The sequence below is a fragment of the Trypanosoma conorhini genome (assembly GCF_003719485.1).
Source record: "Trypanosoma conorhini strain 025E chromosome Unknown Tco_14.4_contig_00301, whole genome shotgun sequence".
Taxonomy (NCBI): domain Eukaryota; phylum Euglenozoa; class Kinetoplastea; order Trypanosomatida; family Trypanosomatidae; genus Trypanosoma; species Trypanosoma conorhini.
This window is the reverse complement of record NW_021704388.1, coordinates 1-12,904: the sequence shown is the minus strand read 5'-3', so window position 1 is coordinate 12,904 and position 12,904 is coordinate 1. Positions and strand designations below refer to the sequence as shown.

The 12,904-nt window shown below is 58.8% G+C and overlaps 6 protein-coding genes across 6 annotated transcripts in view, besides 10 other annotated features; 5 read left to right on the top strand and 1 right to left on the bottom strand.

Moving 5' to 3' along the window:
* The window catches only part of Tco025E_05278 (uncharacterized protein), a gene marked incomplete at both ends in the record, with an annotated part of 858 nt that extends 766 nt beyond the window's left edge, over positions 1-92 (top strand). Inside the window, one exon of the mRNA XM_029372179.1 lies at positions 1-92. This exon is cut by the window's left edge and continues 766 nt beyond it. Within this exon, the coding sequence (XP_029227717.1) occupies positions 1-92 (92 nt within the window).
* Positions 93-138: 46 nt separating this feature from the next.
* Tco025E_05277 (uncharacterized protein) lies at positions 139-504 on the bottom strand (the record flags this gene model as incomplete). The annotated part of the gene is made up of 1 exon (XM_029372178.1): positions 139-504. The coding sequence occupies one exon, from the start codon at positions 502-504 to the stop codon at positions 139-141; it is 366 nt and encodes a 121-aa protein (XP_029227716.1).
* Positions 505-1,329: 825 nt separating this feature from the next.
* Positions 1,330-3,105, top strand: Tco025E_05276 (surface protease GP63; the record flags this gene model as incomplete). The annotated part of the gene is made up of 1 exon (XM_029372177.1): positions 1,330-3,105. The coding sequence occupies one exon, from the start codon at positions 1,330-1,332 to the stop codon at positions 3,103-3,105; it is 1,776 nt and encodes a 591-aa protein (XP_029227715.1).
* Positions 3,106-3,532: 427 nt separating this feature from the next.
* Positions 3,533-3,569: a sequence feature (A-rich).
* A 551-nt stretch (positions 3,570-4,120) lies between these two features.
* Positions 4,121-6,766, top strand: Tco025E_05275 (uncharacterized protein; the record flags this gene model as incomplete). The annotated part of the gene is made up of 1 exon (XM_029372176.1): positions 4,121-6,766. One exon carries the CDS (start codon positions 4,121-4,123, stop codon positions 6,764-6,766), a length of 2,646 nt encoding a protein of 881 aa, XP_029227714.1.
* Positions 6,767-7,110: 344 nt separating this feature from the next.
* Positions 7,111-7,130: a microsatellite.
* A 112-nt stretch (positions 7,131-7,242) lies between these two features.
* Positions 7,243-7,270: a microsatellite.
* A 35-nt stretch (positions 7,271-7,305) lies between these two features.
* Positions 7,306-7,353: a microsatellite.
* A 67-nt stretch (positions 7,354-7,420) lies between these two features.
* Positions 7,421-7,452: a sequence feature (A-rich).
* A 26-nt stretch (positions 7,453-7,478) lies between these two features.
* Positions 7,479-7,524: a sequence feature (A-rich).
* A 36-nt stretch (positions 7,525-7,560) lies between these two features.
* Positions 7,561-7,582: a microsatellite.
* Positions 7,583-7,816: 234 nt separating this feature from the next.
* Positions 7,817-8,551, top strand: Tco025E_05274 (uncharacterized protein; the record flags this gene model as incomplete). Its single annotated transcript, XM_029372175.1, has 1 exon — positions 7,817-8,551. One exon carries the CDS (start codon positions 7,817-7,819, stop codon positions 8,549-8,551), a length of 735 nt encoding a protein of 244 aa, XP_029227713.1.
* Positions 8,552-8,804: 253 nt separating this feature from the next.
* Positions 8,805-8,843: a sequence feature (A-rich).
* Positions 8,844-10,129: 1,286 nt separating this feature from the next.
* Positions 10,130-10,165: a sequence feature (A-rich).
* Positions 10,166-10,418: 253 nt separating this feature from the next.
* Positions 10,419-10,450: a sequence feature (A-rich).
* Positions 10,451-10,588: 138 nt separating this feature from the next.
* Tco025E_05273 (uncharacterized protein) lies at positions 10,589-12,904 on the top strand (the record flags this gene model as incomplete). Its single annotated transcript, XM_029372174.1, has 1 exon — positions 10,589-12,904. A coding segment is annotated over one exon (2,316 nt), but the record flags the coding sequence as incomplete, so codon positions are not given.

Sequence of the window (12,904 nt, the reverse complement as noted above, 5' to 3'; positions counted from 1 at the left end):
GCGCGTGTGCCCGTCGGTTACTACCGTGCGCCGCACCATGGCGGGAGCGTCTCAAACCAGCCGGTGGGATTTCGCCTCCGCGTGGAAGATGACGCCGGCAGCAGCAAATGGGAGGATTCCCTGTCGTCGCATGGAGGCTCAACTGTGACAGTGCGGCCGTGCGTTGCGCCCCTCCGCCGGCACCGTCCGCTGAGTGAGGATGCGAAACTTAGTGGTCCCGGCCAAAGCGAGGACCTTTTCTTGGGTGGGCGCCGCGGCGTGTCGTGGCGTCGCCTGCTGTCCCCGCTGATCCCGGAAGTGGGCATTCGTCTGCGTCGTCAGCGCCTCGGCGGGCTTTCTGAAGTGTGGGCGGCAGGCCCCAGCGCAATAGACGGAGTTCTTGCGTGTGCGGGGCTGGACGCAGCACAACGCAGCACCATCGTGTGGGAGCTCCAGCGCATGGTTTCCTTCTCCAACTAACACGCCGAGGACGCAAAGGCCGCGCCAGCCAGTAGCGCACTTCATCCCCTGAATCTCCTGCGTGTATCGTCGCTTGGTGAATGGCGTCCCCTTCTCCCGGCCCCGCACCTCCCCACGACTCTCCTCCCGTCAAAGCCTGGTCGGCGCGACATCACTCTATCCGTCCGTGCATTTCTCTCTCTCACTCTCGCTCTACTATTTCCTTCGATGAATTGTCTAGCATAAAAGGCCAGCGCGCGAGTAGGCATGGCGAAACTGCTCCACGCAGCGATATCGATGTCGTCGCCACCATGACGCGCGCCTCCAAGCAAATTTCCTTCCGCCACGCAACTGAGAGGATGTTCCATCTGTGTGTGGGGAGTGCCGCCTCTGTCGCACGCTCTCTGCGTGCGTCTCTGCTGAGATGTTCAGAAGCCCATATGCCGAGCCCTTCGAGGGCACCATGCTGCCCTGACGGTGCACGTGCAGCTCAAGCAGACGTGCCCGCTTGCGCACATCGCACAGCAAGGAAGCACCCACTGCGCTGGGCCCAGACCGCAAATTCCTGCTATTGCTGATTGTAGTGGGCAGCGTGGCAACCTAACTTTTTTTTTTCAATGTGACTGCGCCGTCGCTGGAGCGTCATGCGGTGAAAGCAGCCCGTAGCTCCCTGATGGCTGAACTCCTTCCGGCGCCGAAAGTGGTGGTGCGGCGACCGTCGTCGTGGTTGGCGGCCTCCTCATCGCCTTTTCCCCTTCTGCTGCCCTCCCGTCTGCCGCACCCGTTTCCTTTTTTCCTCGCTTCCCTCCTTCCTGTTTTTACTCCAGATAAGCTCTCTGCTACTAGCGCAGCTATTCTCAACAAACCGACACACACACACACTCTTACGCCATGCACCGTCGCCTCCGCGCCATGCCACTTCTTCCACTGGCGGTGCTGCTGCTCCTGCTGACGGTGCACCGCGCCGCCGGGTGCCTCGCCGCTGCGCACCGCTGCAACTTCGACGAGGCGATGCGGAAGAGCGGCCCGCTGCCGACGGCGGTGGTGCGTGAGGTGCCGCGCAGGGGAGAGGGCGCGGCACAGGCGTACACCGCCGCTGCCGCCACCGTAGGAGGAGGAAAGAGCAACGAGGGGTGGGCGCCGATCCGCATCGTGGTGTCAATGGAGGATCTGAAGGACCCAAGCAAGTACTGTGGCTCGAAGACAGAGCAACGTCCTAATTTTGAGGGTCTGTATCAACAGTGTTTCTCTGAAACAATTCTGACCGCAGACAAGAACAAAACCCTGGTTAACGAGGTTATTCCTGTGGCTGTCCAGCTGCACGCGGAGCGTCTGCTCGTTCAGCGCACCAAGGGTGAGTTGAGCGTGCCTCAATTTGTACAGGGCGGCAACTGCCAGTATTTCACTGTGCCCCAGAGTCACCACACGGTTGGTGTTTCTGATGCGGACGTGGTGCTCTACGTGGCTGCCGGTTCAGGTTCAACATCGTGGGCTGTTCCATGTGCTGTGGATGCGCATGGTCGTCCCGTAGCAGGTGTTTTGCATGTTTTTCTTTCGGATGTTGACTATGTAATGTCCGCTGCTCGTATCATCGCCCACGAGCTCGGTCACACCCTGGGGTTTGGCGTGGAAGAGATGAGGAACCACAACTTGTTGTTGAGCCTCCCCGATGTGCGGGGTAGCGCCAACCCTGCGATGGTCGTGAATTCTCCTGCTGCGTTAAAGGAAACGAGGAAGCACTACGGGTGTGACACCCTTCAGGGAATGGAGTTGCGTATGCAGGATGATGGAACCCCCAGTTCACACTGGTCGCAGCGCAACGCGAAGGACGAGTTGATGAGTCCGTATGATAGCTACAGTGGTGGCTACTACACCGCGCTGACGATGGCAATGTTTGAGGACCTCGGCTACTACAAGGCCGTCTGGGGGATGGAGGAGCCGATGGCGTGGGGCAACAACTCCGGCTGCGAATTCCTAGACAAGCAGTGCGCAGGCGACGTCCACGCCGCCTACCCCGACATGTTTTGCGAAGTTTCTGACAAATCGTTGCACTGTACATCCGATCGTCAAGCGCTCGGGAAGTGCGTTCGTAATGTTGGCAACGTCGCGGCGAACCCACCAGAGCGGTGTTCGGTTCTCTTTCCCACGATAGGCGATGACGGCAATTATGACGGCTACCGCACATGTATTCTGAAGGGTTCGGACGTCTTCCATGGGTCACTGTCTGGCGGCAACTCGTGGTGCCTCGATGGGGAATCACTCGAGGCTCAGGCCAATAAAGATGGTTCGTGGCAAACTGGCGTCGGCGCGGTGTGTGCGCAGGTGCTGTGTGGGTTCAACGAAGTGATGGTGAAGTACCTCGGCGGCAGTGATTTTGAGTTGTGTCCAGAGGGCGGGTTCCTCGAGCCCAAATCGCCTCAGTTTAAGGGCGGCAAGATCAAGTGCCCGAGGTACGAGGAGGTGTGCACCATCGCCGCCAACGGAAGTACGGTTGAAGTATCGCCGCCGCCAGGCAGTGGCGGCGATAGCGACGACAGTGACGGCGACGACGACTATTATTGCGAGGAATATTACGATTGGCCTGATGGCGCCTCGGCCGTCACTTGCACCATATCGCTTGTGTTAATTGCTGTGCTTCTTCTTGCCAAGGTGCTGGTGCTCTTTTAGCTGGTGGAGGTGGGAGAAACGTTTCCCGCTGACGCACCGCGAGAGCCATGACAGTGTGTCTCTTAAAGTTTGCAGCGTGGTGGCATCCCTGCCGAGTAATTGCTAGTGGCGGAATGTGTCCTGTGATTTTTCCTTGTTTCTTTTAGGTATGTTTGCGGCGGCATTATTCACTCCGTCCTTCTGATGCGCTTTTCGCCCTTGTGGTTTTTTTTTCGGTTTTACTTTTTCGGTTCCCACCCCATCAGTGGTGTGACTCACTGCTCTTCTGCCCATAGTTCGCCGTGCCACGGTTCACCCCTTCTCTCCCGGGGAGTTTGCAAAATATGTAAATTCCAGTTCTCCGGGGCGTCTTTTTATCGCCCTCCGTCTTTTTTTTTTTTTGGGGGGGGGGATGTGTATGTAGTGGTGGGGAATGCGTGGGGGATACTTGCCTGTGCTTTGCCTTTTGCTTTCATTTTGGTTTTATTGTGTTTCTTGGCAAACGTGGTGTTTGGAGCGGCGGAGGAGTCGCCGGCGTGGTCGTTCCCGCTGCGCGTTCTTCGCCGTGAGGGCCCCCGCCGGAAACGTGTGAAGGGGCGCGGCGTGTGGTGTCGACTGGCCGGTCACACTCCTCCCTGTTCTTCCTGCGTCTGTGTGCGGCGACGCGGCTGCTATGGTCTTGCGTTTTGCCGTTTCTGTGTTTTTTTTTCCCCCGCGGCTCTGTCCGCTGGCTTTTCCCCGGCTCGGTGCGTGTTGACCATTTCTCTTCTCTGTTTCTGGTTGCCTGCAGTCATATATTTGCGCTTGGCCACATACACGCACAAAGGGAAAGCGAGCGGCGAGGCGGCAGAGGGGTTTGTCCTCCAGCGGGTAGGAGGGGAGGTGCACACAATCATACACGTGGGCAGCGACGGTGGGGGGGGGGTTTGGGTATCGACAGAGACGAGGCGTGGAAACTAGCGAACGGGGAAGAGGGGGGGGGGAGGTTGCGGTCACTGAAGGCCGCGCCGTTTGCCCGTGGGAAGCGGGGCGTGCAATGAGTGTCTTTGTCATCCCGCACTCGGGCATGTACCATGGGAATTTTGAGTTCGCCGTGGTAATGAGCGGCAAGCAGCCGTCAAAGCTGAAGGTGTCGGTGTATGACGAGCAGCAGAAGCGCGTTGTCTACAGCACGAAGGACACGTGGCACTCCGGCAGAAAACTTGCGCTGCCACCCGGGGAGTACTGTGTGCGGGCGGAGTTGGTGGCGCCGCGCCTTGATGGGTCAAACCTTCTCCTCGACGCGGTTGAGATGCGCTACTCGGTTCTTCACAGCGACAGGGGGGCGTCGCCCTCGTCGACGCCGCTGTCGGGGCACATACTGCGGGATGAGTTGGCGTCGTCGGGCAGTCACCTGCGGCTGCGGAGCCCAATGTCGGCCGAAGACGCAGCGCCGGTCGCCGCGCGGGCGGATGTCGCGAATGGGGGGGAGTCGGCGAGTCGCTTTGGCTCATTTCCGCCGTCGCGGCGGAGCATGTCGGAGGTGAACGTCCGCGCCTCCTCCTTCGCGGGCAACAGCACTCGGGAGGAGGCGGCGGACGTGTGGCGCAGCTCCTCCCGCGCGACCCCCAACGCGGCGCTTCAGTGCCTGCGCGACCCCACACCGGCGCAGGCGCTCCAGGCCTTTTCCGAGGCGCCCTCAAGGCGGGCAACGCCGTTTGTCGCGAGAAACGCGCTGGGTGCGGCTGGCACGGCGAAGCAGCAGCAGCCGGCGTCGTCCTCCGCGGCGGAGGCGCGCCGGTCGCCCACCCCCCACCCGCTCGAGCCCCCGGCCGAAGAAGACACACACCCCACCGTCGGCGCAGACCCGCAGCACGCCACGTCGTGGCTGTGGAAGCTGTCCCCAACGCCAGTCAACGAGGCAAAGGCGGCGGCGGTGGCGAGAGCCTCGCCGGGGTCGGCTGATGCAGCGACCGCCGACGAGCAAATTTCCGGGGCGCGGACTGCCGATGGGGGTGCTCTTGTTGCGACACCGCCGCAGCAGCAGCAGCAGCAGCACTCGGGCGACCGCGCCGAACCCGCCCGGATGTCAACGCGGCCCTCTCCCCCCTCTGGAACCACCGCACGCCCCCGCCCCAGCGAAGTGGTGGGTGTTCGTCCCGCGAATCCGGAGATGCCGCAGGAGCGGTCGTGCGGCGCCGCCCATACAGTGCCTCTGTCGCACACCTTGACGCCAGACAACCTCCTGGGCAGAAAAACCCACCTCTCACATCGGGACTGGACGCCCCTCGTCGTGCGTGCTGAACTCGTCCGTGACAGGGAAGAAAAGAAGAGGAGCAACTCACCAGAGAGGCAGAGTGTCCAGAATCAGCAAAGCACTGCCCAACCTGTGATGCCGACTCCTCTGACTGGGTCCACAGTACGGCAGTTGAAATCTTCCACCGCCCTGGTGACAAGGGATAACAATGAGAGGTCGCCAAACCGGAGCAGTGCGCAAGTCCAAAGCCCGCGTCTGTCCTCTGGGAAACACGGCTCCAAGTTTGTTATTCCACCTCCTGACTTTATTGATGTGCATAAGCCATTTTGTCTGGCGCTTGCCTTTGGTGCTGCAAATGCAGAACCAAAGACAGACGCCGTTTTTCTCCATGTGCTTCTGGAGGCGGAGGTGGAAGCTGGAGTTAAACCGCAGGAGCCTGTGGTTTGCGTGACCCCCGCCACCTTTGCCGCAATCCCAACCCGGGCACAAGGCATCAACTACCACTGGGTGTGTTCGCCGTCGATACGTGCAAATGAGCGAAGTGGCCTGATGGATATGCTGGGCGACGTGACAGGGAAGGCACACACTGCCGTAGCCATCTCCACGGCGTGCGTGGGTCCTTCCTGCGACGGCCAAACGCTCTCTGGTCTCCAGTTCGTGCTCGACAGCCTTGACGGGGAGACCTCGTCGTGTCAGTTTTTCGTGTCCTTCCGCGAAGTTGAGGAAATGAGCAACGAGGACGAGGCAGCCGCCGTACAGGATGGTATTCTCACCGACAACAGCGACGCTGCGACCCCCGCCACTGGGCGGGACAGAAACCGGCAACCACCGACGCTGGACGAACGCGCCCTGGGCGCCGAGTTTATATACAACTCGCTGCCCTGCATTCGCTGCGTCGTCGACGGGGGTGGTGAAATGGCACTTGAGGTTCACCGCAAGAACGTTGTGGTGGCGCGTGAACCCGTTTATAATGGGTCCCGTGTCGCCATGTACTTTGGAACCACCACAGCAAAAGTTTCTGCCGCCACCAGTGGAGATGGTGACAGTGCCGGCGCTGGGGAACAGCAGCCGTATCTTTCTATTCTTGTGGATTATCGAACCGTGTTCTGCTACGTCATTCGTTCCGAGCGGGGGCTTGACGCCCTCCGCGTCATCATGATGAGCCGCGTGGAGTCATCGTCGATGGTGGAGAGTGGCGCGGGCGCGCGCATGCGGCTACGGGAGCTGGAGCTCTTGTCGCACCAACGCCGGCTTGTGGCCTTCGCTGACGAGGTGCGGCTGGACGACGCCAAGGCAAGCCAACTAAGCAACGGCAGTCGACGAGGACAATACGAAGAAGGAGGAGGGACAAATCAACCTTGGGTTGGAGCGCCTTGCTTACTGTCAGCGTGGGTTGCCGGGGAGAGCCCCGGCATGTGCGCCTGGCGGCGTGTGACACTTGTTTGATGTATCGTGGGTATACTTTTGTTTGGTTTTCCTCTCTGTGGTGAGGTGCGCCTCACGGCCGCTTCCACGGCGGGGACCGCCAGCTGAAGAAAGGGGGGGGGGGAAGAAAAAAAACGAAAAAAAAAGTACACAGCGAAAGTGAAAGTAGGAGGTAGCCGCGTTTTTGTAGATAAACGGCGGTGCGCCGGCACCGACGGTGGGCAGGAATATCGTGGGGAATGCAAGCGGGTCTTGTCCCCCTCCAATGGCACTCAGGACCGGGTACGGGGGCATACGTGAGTGCCTTGACGGCAGTTTCCTCTTTATGTTTCTAGCATATCTAATCTTGTTTTCTTTTCCCTTCCATATATATATATATATATATTTTGTTTTTGCATCGTTGTTTTTACTGTTGTATTTTTCTTTTCTTTTTTTGTTGGGCCTCTTTATTCGCTTCTTCTAGTATCTTTTTTATTTTTTGAAGGTTGGTTTCTGTCGTGTGTGTGTGTGTGTGTGTGTGTGTGTTTTCCTCTGGCGGAAGCCGCGGCAAAGAAGCAATGAAGACGAGAGGAAACTAAAAAGAGAGAGAGAAAGAGAGAGAAAGAGAGGTGGAGCAGCGCACACGCGCTTCGCGCCGTCGGTGTTGCGGCATCACTTCTTCGTTCATTCGCCTCATTTGTTTTGTATTTTGTTGTTTGTTTTTTTTTCTGCCTCGGGCCGCTGCTACTTTTTGTTTGCCTTTTGGCTTTGTGTGCCGTGTGCCTTGCCGTTGCCGTTGCTTGTGGGGCGTGTTTGCCGGGCCACGCGCCCTGCGACCGCCGCCGCCGCCGCCGCCGCACGGTTTTCTACTCCCTCCTCTTCTTCCGCCCCCCACCGCGCCTGTTTTGTGGCTCGACGGCCCCACAGTTTTAGCACGCACCCGCCCGCGGGCCCGTTACGGAGGAGCAGCGAGCGCAGCGAGAAGACACGCAGGGAAGAGTGCGACAGAGCAGCGGAGGGGGAAGAAAAAAAAAAAAGCGACGTACGGCGGCGGAGAGAGGCGCGCGGAAAGGGACGTAGCTGGGGCGAAGGATGCTGGCAAACCTGGGGCTGGAAAGTGAGAACCGCGGGGGTGGATGCCGCCACCGCGGCCGGCGACATGCCCCTCGCGACGAGATACTCGACCACCAGGCACCGTACCTGACGGCTCCATTTGCGGTGCAGCAGGAACCGTCGAAGAACCCGCATCCCTCGGCGGCGCCGGACACGCAGGAGATATTCATGGACGAGGAAAACGACCTGGGGCCCTCTGCGGCCGCCTACCACGCCCCACAGCCGCGGCTGGCGACGGAGCGGCTCGCCAAGGGGGGGCTGAACATCTTTTCTTGGAACACAGACGCCCCAACGGTTCCTCCTTGTCGTGTCCGACGGGAGCGCAATGCAGAAGAGTTGCTGCGACTCAAGCCACTGGACCCTGAGACGCAGCGGGACCTTGAGGTCCGTGAAAAGTTTGAAGGCAACAAGCAAAGCCACTTTTTGTGCTTCAGCGAAAACGAGGATGCTGGCAAGCGCCTGGGGGCACGACGGACGGACAGCGGTATCCCATCGCAGCTGCCGCCTGTCTTTGCTCCGGCGCCAAATGGGCTTTCCAGTAACCCCAGTCACGCGGGTGCCGCGGTGCAGCACGGCCGAAGGCGCTTCGCCCCAAGCGCGGGCACCAGCGACGGAATTGCTGGATTCGCCGGCATGGGCATGGGCACGGACGGCGGCGGCAGCAGCAGCAGGAGGGCATGCAACCCTGCGAACCATGGCCCCGTCGGTTTCTGACCGCAACCCGTCAGCAGAGCACAGGAAATTACCAGATAGAAAATAAAGTAAAAGGTGGTTATTGGTTTATATAATTAAGAGAAGTGGGGCCTGTCCGCGATGATGGGGAGGAGAATGTATTTAGATCAAAAGAAGAAGAAAAAAAAAAGAGGAATGAAAAGCTTCAAACACCTTTATAGAGCGGACAAAAGGGTCCTTTGTTGTTTTGGGTGGAGGCGTGGGTAAGTGTGCCGAAGAGTGCGTGCATGCCCGCTTTCTTTTCATTTCTGTTTTTTTTTCTTTTGCTTGTTTTCATCTGTTTCCTCTTGCCTCTCTTTATCTCTCTGCGGGCATACATGCATGTATATATGCGTATACATACATGTTATTAGACCGATGGGCGGCGGCGATCCGACGACGATGCGGCGTGGTTTCGTTGCGCAAATACGCGAGAGAAAAAGAAGGGGAAGGAAAGAAAAATAAGACGATCAAAAAAAAAGCAAGAAAAAGAAAACTTTTCTTCCGTCTCTTATGCGGTGCTGCCCCGCCGCAAGCGAAAGGAGTAGGAGGGAGCAGGAGAGAACAACGTGGGCGGGGGAGGGTGGTCAAATAGGGGCATTCTGCACCACAACCTTTCACGCAAAGCGAGAGATGTTTTGTTTGGGGTCATGTGCAAACCCGGTGTTGTTTGGTGCGTGTGGGGGAACCGCGACGCGGGCCGGTTACGAAGGAGACGCCTGCCACAGGAAAAGGAAACGTGCTATGTACACACGAAGCTGAGCGGAAGGAAGAGAGGGAAAAAGAAGGGAGAAAATGCTAGACGTACGAGGGCGTGCCGGGGAAGCTCCGCTGGTGAGCAGTGAAGAGAATGAAGAAGGCAATGATTGACTGCAGAAATGGGGAGGCCTGCCGCAAGAAATGAATGCCCTTTTACAGTTATGCTCCGATTATTATTATTTTTTTTTGTTCGGACCATTTTATTGCTGTTGCCTTTGCGGATGAGGACGTACGAGAGGAATTAGATGTATTTCTGTGTGCCAGTTGGAAGCAACCAGCAATGCCGTCCCCTCCCAAAGTTGTCCTTCACTACGGGTCGCTGCGAAGGGCAAGTTGTTGGAATTCCCACATCCAGCACTCATTTCGCGCCACGCCGCGCGGGAGGCGGGTGAAGGGCGATTTCAGCGACCTCCTCCGTTGTGCCATTACCGAATGGTCGTGGCGAGCCAGGAGTCGCCTTGGGCCCGCCACCTCTGGGCGACAGGGCTGCGATACACAGTGCGGCCACAAAGAGAGCGGAGCGCAACGTCATTTCCTTTCCGCTCCGCATCTTTTTTGCAGTAAAAATGCAGGGCGTAGAGTCTTCCCGGAGTGGGTGTAGCCTTCTTTAAATGCGATGTTTTCATTGTTTCTTTTGCACTCCTGTTAGCTGCGCACACTTGTTATTCCGCTGTTGGTTCTTGCATGGCTTCTGTTCGGTAGTGTGGAGCTTTGCCTTCTGTGCCTGGCCGCGTTTGAACCGCTTACTTGGCGCGGACCAATGAAGGAACCCTTCCGCTTTTTTCTTCCCCCCCCCCTTCCCCACCCTCTCGAACTGACGCATTTTTATTTTATTTTTATTTTTTATTTTCTTTTTTTCTCGGTGCTGGGAGTGGGGGGATGCTCCCGTTACTTTGGCCGTTGGTGTTTAGCGACGAATAACTATCGCCTCCGCTTTTTTTTTTGGTGGACAGTTACTTTTCCCGGCCATAACCCCCTCCTCCCATCCTCGTTTTGCATGCGAGCACACGGTGTGCCTGGGCAATTAGCAGGCGTCGGCTGGCGGCGCTCACTCCTTCTTTTTATGTTTTGTTGCTTTCTTTGTGCGTTTGTGTGCTTTGCCGCGTTGAATTTTCTTTCCTTCTTTCTTGCCCTCTCTCTCTCCACGACTTCCCCTCCGGGGGGGGGGGGGGAGAAGAGCTCTGGGAGCGGGTGTGGGCGGGGACAGATAGACGGGGGCAGAGAGCGAGGGAGAACGCGCACGGGCGCGCAGGTTTTGACTGCGTGCGGTAAAGGGCACGCATGCTGCAATGGCGCGTGCGCCACTTTCCACCCCGCGTTGAGTGGCTGCTCAGTGGCCTCGGCCGGCAGGCCGGGAGAGGGCCGGCGGCACCCAGCCAGCTGTGGTGCTCGCGGCGGAAGTGCGCGGGCCATGCATCACAGTTTGTCACAGAGGCCACGCTCCGCAGCGGCACCCGTGGCAATCGCCACCACTGCCTCAACAGTAACCAGACTACCTCTGCTGCTGCTCCTAATTTCACTTCCATGCGTGAGGCAGGGAAACTCTCGGCACCGCTCCTGAAGCCAGAAGCGGCGGAGACAAGTACCTCCTCGAGTGCTTGGGACTTGCGGCAGCTGCTTTTTGGCCTCCATGATTTTCGAACGGGAGTTGTGACGTACGTGGAGGCGGAGGAGCGCCTGCGCGGCATGCAATTGCTGGAGGAGTGGATGATCCAAAAACTGTTTGTAGAGAGCGGCTGGGTGCGTCAGCTGCAGGACAGCGCCGAGACGGCACCACAGTACCGCGGTGTCGTGGGCGAGCAAAAGATCCTGCGCTACATGCTGCACCGCTTTCTTTCTGATGAAACCATCTGGCGGGACGATCTTCTTAGCTTGTTAGAGCTCCTTCTTGGTGTCGTGGATCAGTGCACGTGCTGCCCACCCCGGAGGGATGCGTCGCAGCACACCGCAGCGCAGCCCGGCCTCATGTCAGGAGATAATTCTGTCTGCGGTGATAACAACGATAACATTCTGGGCGTGTTCCCGCTGAGCATCCCGGGCTCTCTCCTCATGGGACCAGAAAAGATGAACTTCTACTCATATGGTTTGCAGAATATTCTCTGGGACTTCCTGCACCTAGAGGCGTCTTCGTTCGGTGGCACCTCTGCACTCTGGCTTGCCTTTGTGGCCTCCCACCGCAACCTGCTCTCGCTGCCTTCCCCGCAGCGCCCGCCATTCAGTCGGTACGAGTGTCATCCTGGGCTTTTAGGTGTGGAGTTTGTCGAAGCGCCGCACGCTGCGCAGCCTGGGAAAACCATGCAGGATTTGAGTTCAGTGGCGGGCGGGGCTGCACCTCACGAGGCTGAGGCGTGCAGATTGCAGGACGACGAGCAGGCGGCTGCGGCGTCGAACGACAGCGAGGCTGGCGAGACAGCAACGACGCCGATGACGATGGACGATGAGCGTGGGAAATCGTATCTGCGTGACAGGTTCTACATGAACGTGATAGAGCCGGGCGAGGTGTCATTTCCCGTGAGCAGCACCCCGCCGGGCGCCCTGCAGGCCTCTTGGCGAGGGGAGCGCGAGCTGCTTAACCCCGTGAACGGGGAGGTGGAGGATGTCCACCTCACGCACCTCTGGAGCATCTTCCAGGCGCTGAGGCTGGAGGACAGCATCGATATGTACCGTGCCGTGCGCCATGGGGATCTGGAGAAGTTACAGGGAGAGGTGTTCATGGACGTGCTCGCACGAAAGGGGCTTTTAATGCTCTTTTTCGCCCGTGACGAGGTAAGGGCAGTGACCCCGCCGCCCACGACGTTTCATCGACTCAGGCGGCTGCATCAAGAGCTAGGCGCACTGGTCTCATGGCCCTCCACGCATAACTACCGCGTGCCTCCACCACCAGCAGCACCATCGTTTGACCAACTCGCCCTCCCCTCTCAGCTCTCCTTCAGCTGCTTCGCCCAACTCCATGCCCCCGTACAACGAGATCTGTACCGATGTGCCACTCCCAGTGCGTCTCCGGCACAGTTATACGACCGCTACCGCGAGAGTTACCTGCGGTTTGCCGTGCAGCCAGCAGCTCATTTAAAGGAAGGCCATAACGAAGATGCGGGTAAACCCCTTTTGGGTGAGAGCTCTGCAGTGTTAGGCCAGTGTAAATTTCCGGCATTTGAATGTCTTAGCCAACTCCAGCAGATGGCGTTTCAGTATCCCTTCCAGGATGCGGCGCCGTATTCCGCTCCACAACAAAGCATAGACGGCAATTGTACCAATGATGAAATACTAGGTAACGCAGCAATTCAACAATACAATACGACAGAACTCATCCTGCCCGAGCTGAGTGAGGAGTCTCTTCCTCCAGTCCGGCGGCGCGGGCGGCCGAGAAAGGCGGCGCCGGCGGAGCCCGAGGCGCTTGAGGAGTCCACCTCTGCAGCCGGGCAGCGCGAAGAGTGGGCGGGTTCCGAGGAGCCAGCGGAACCTGAGTCGCCTGCGGAGACTCTTTCTCCAGTCCGGCGGCGCGGGCGGCCGAGAAAGGCGGCGCCGGCGGAGCCCGAGGCGCTTGGAGGAGTCCACCTCTGCAGGCCGGGCAGCGCGAAGAGTGGACGGGTTCCGAGG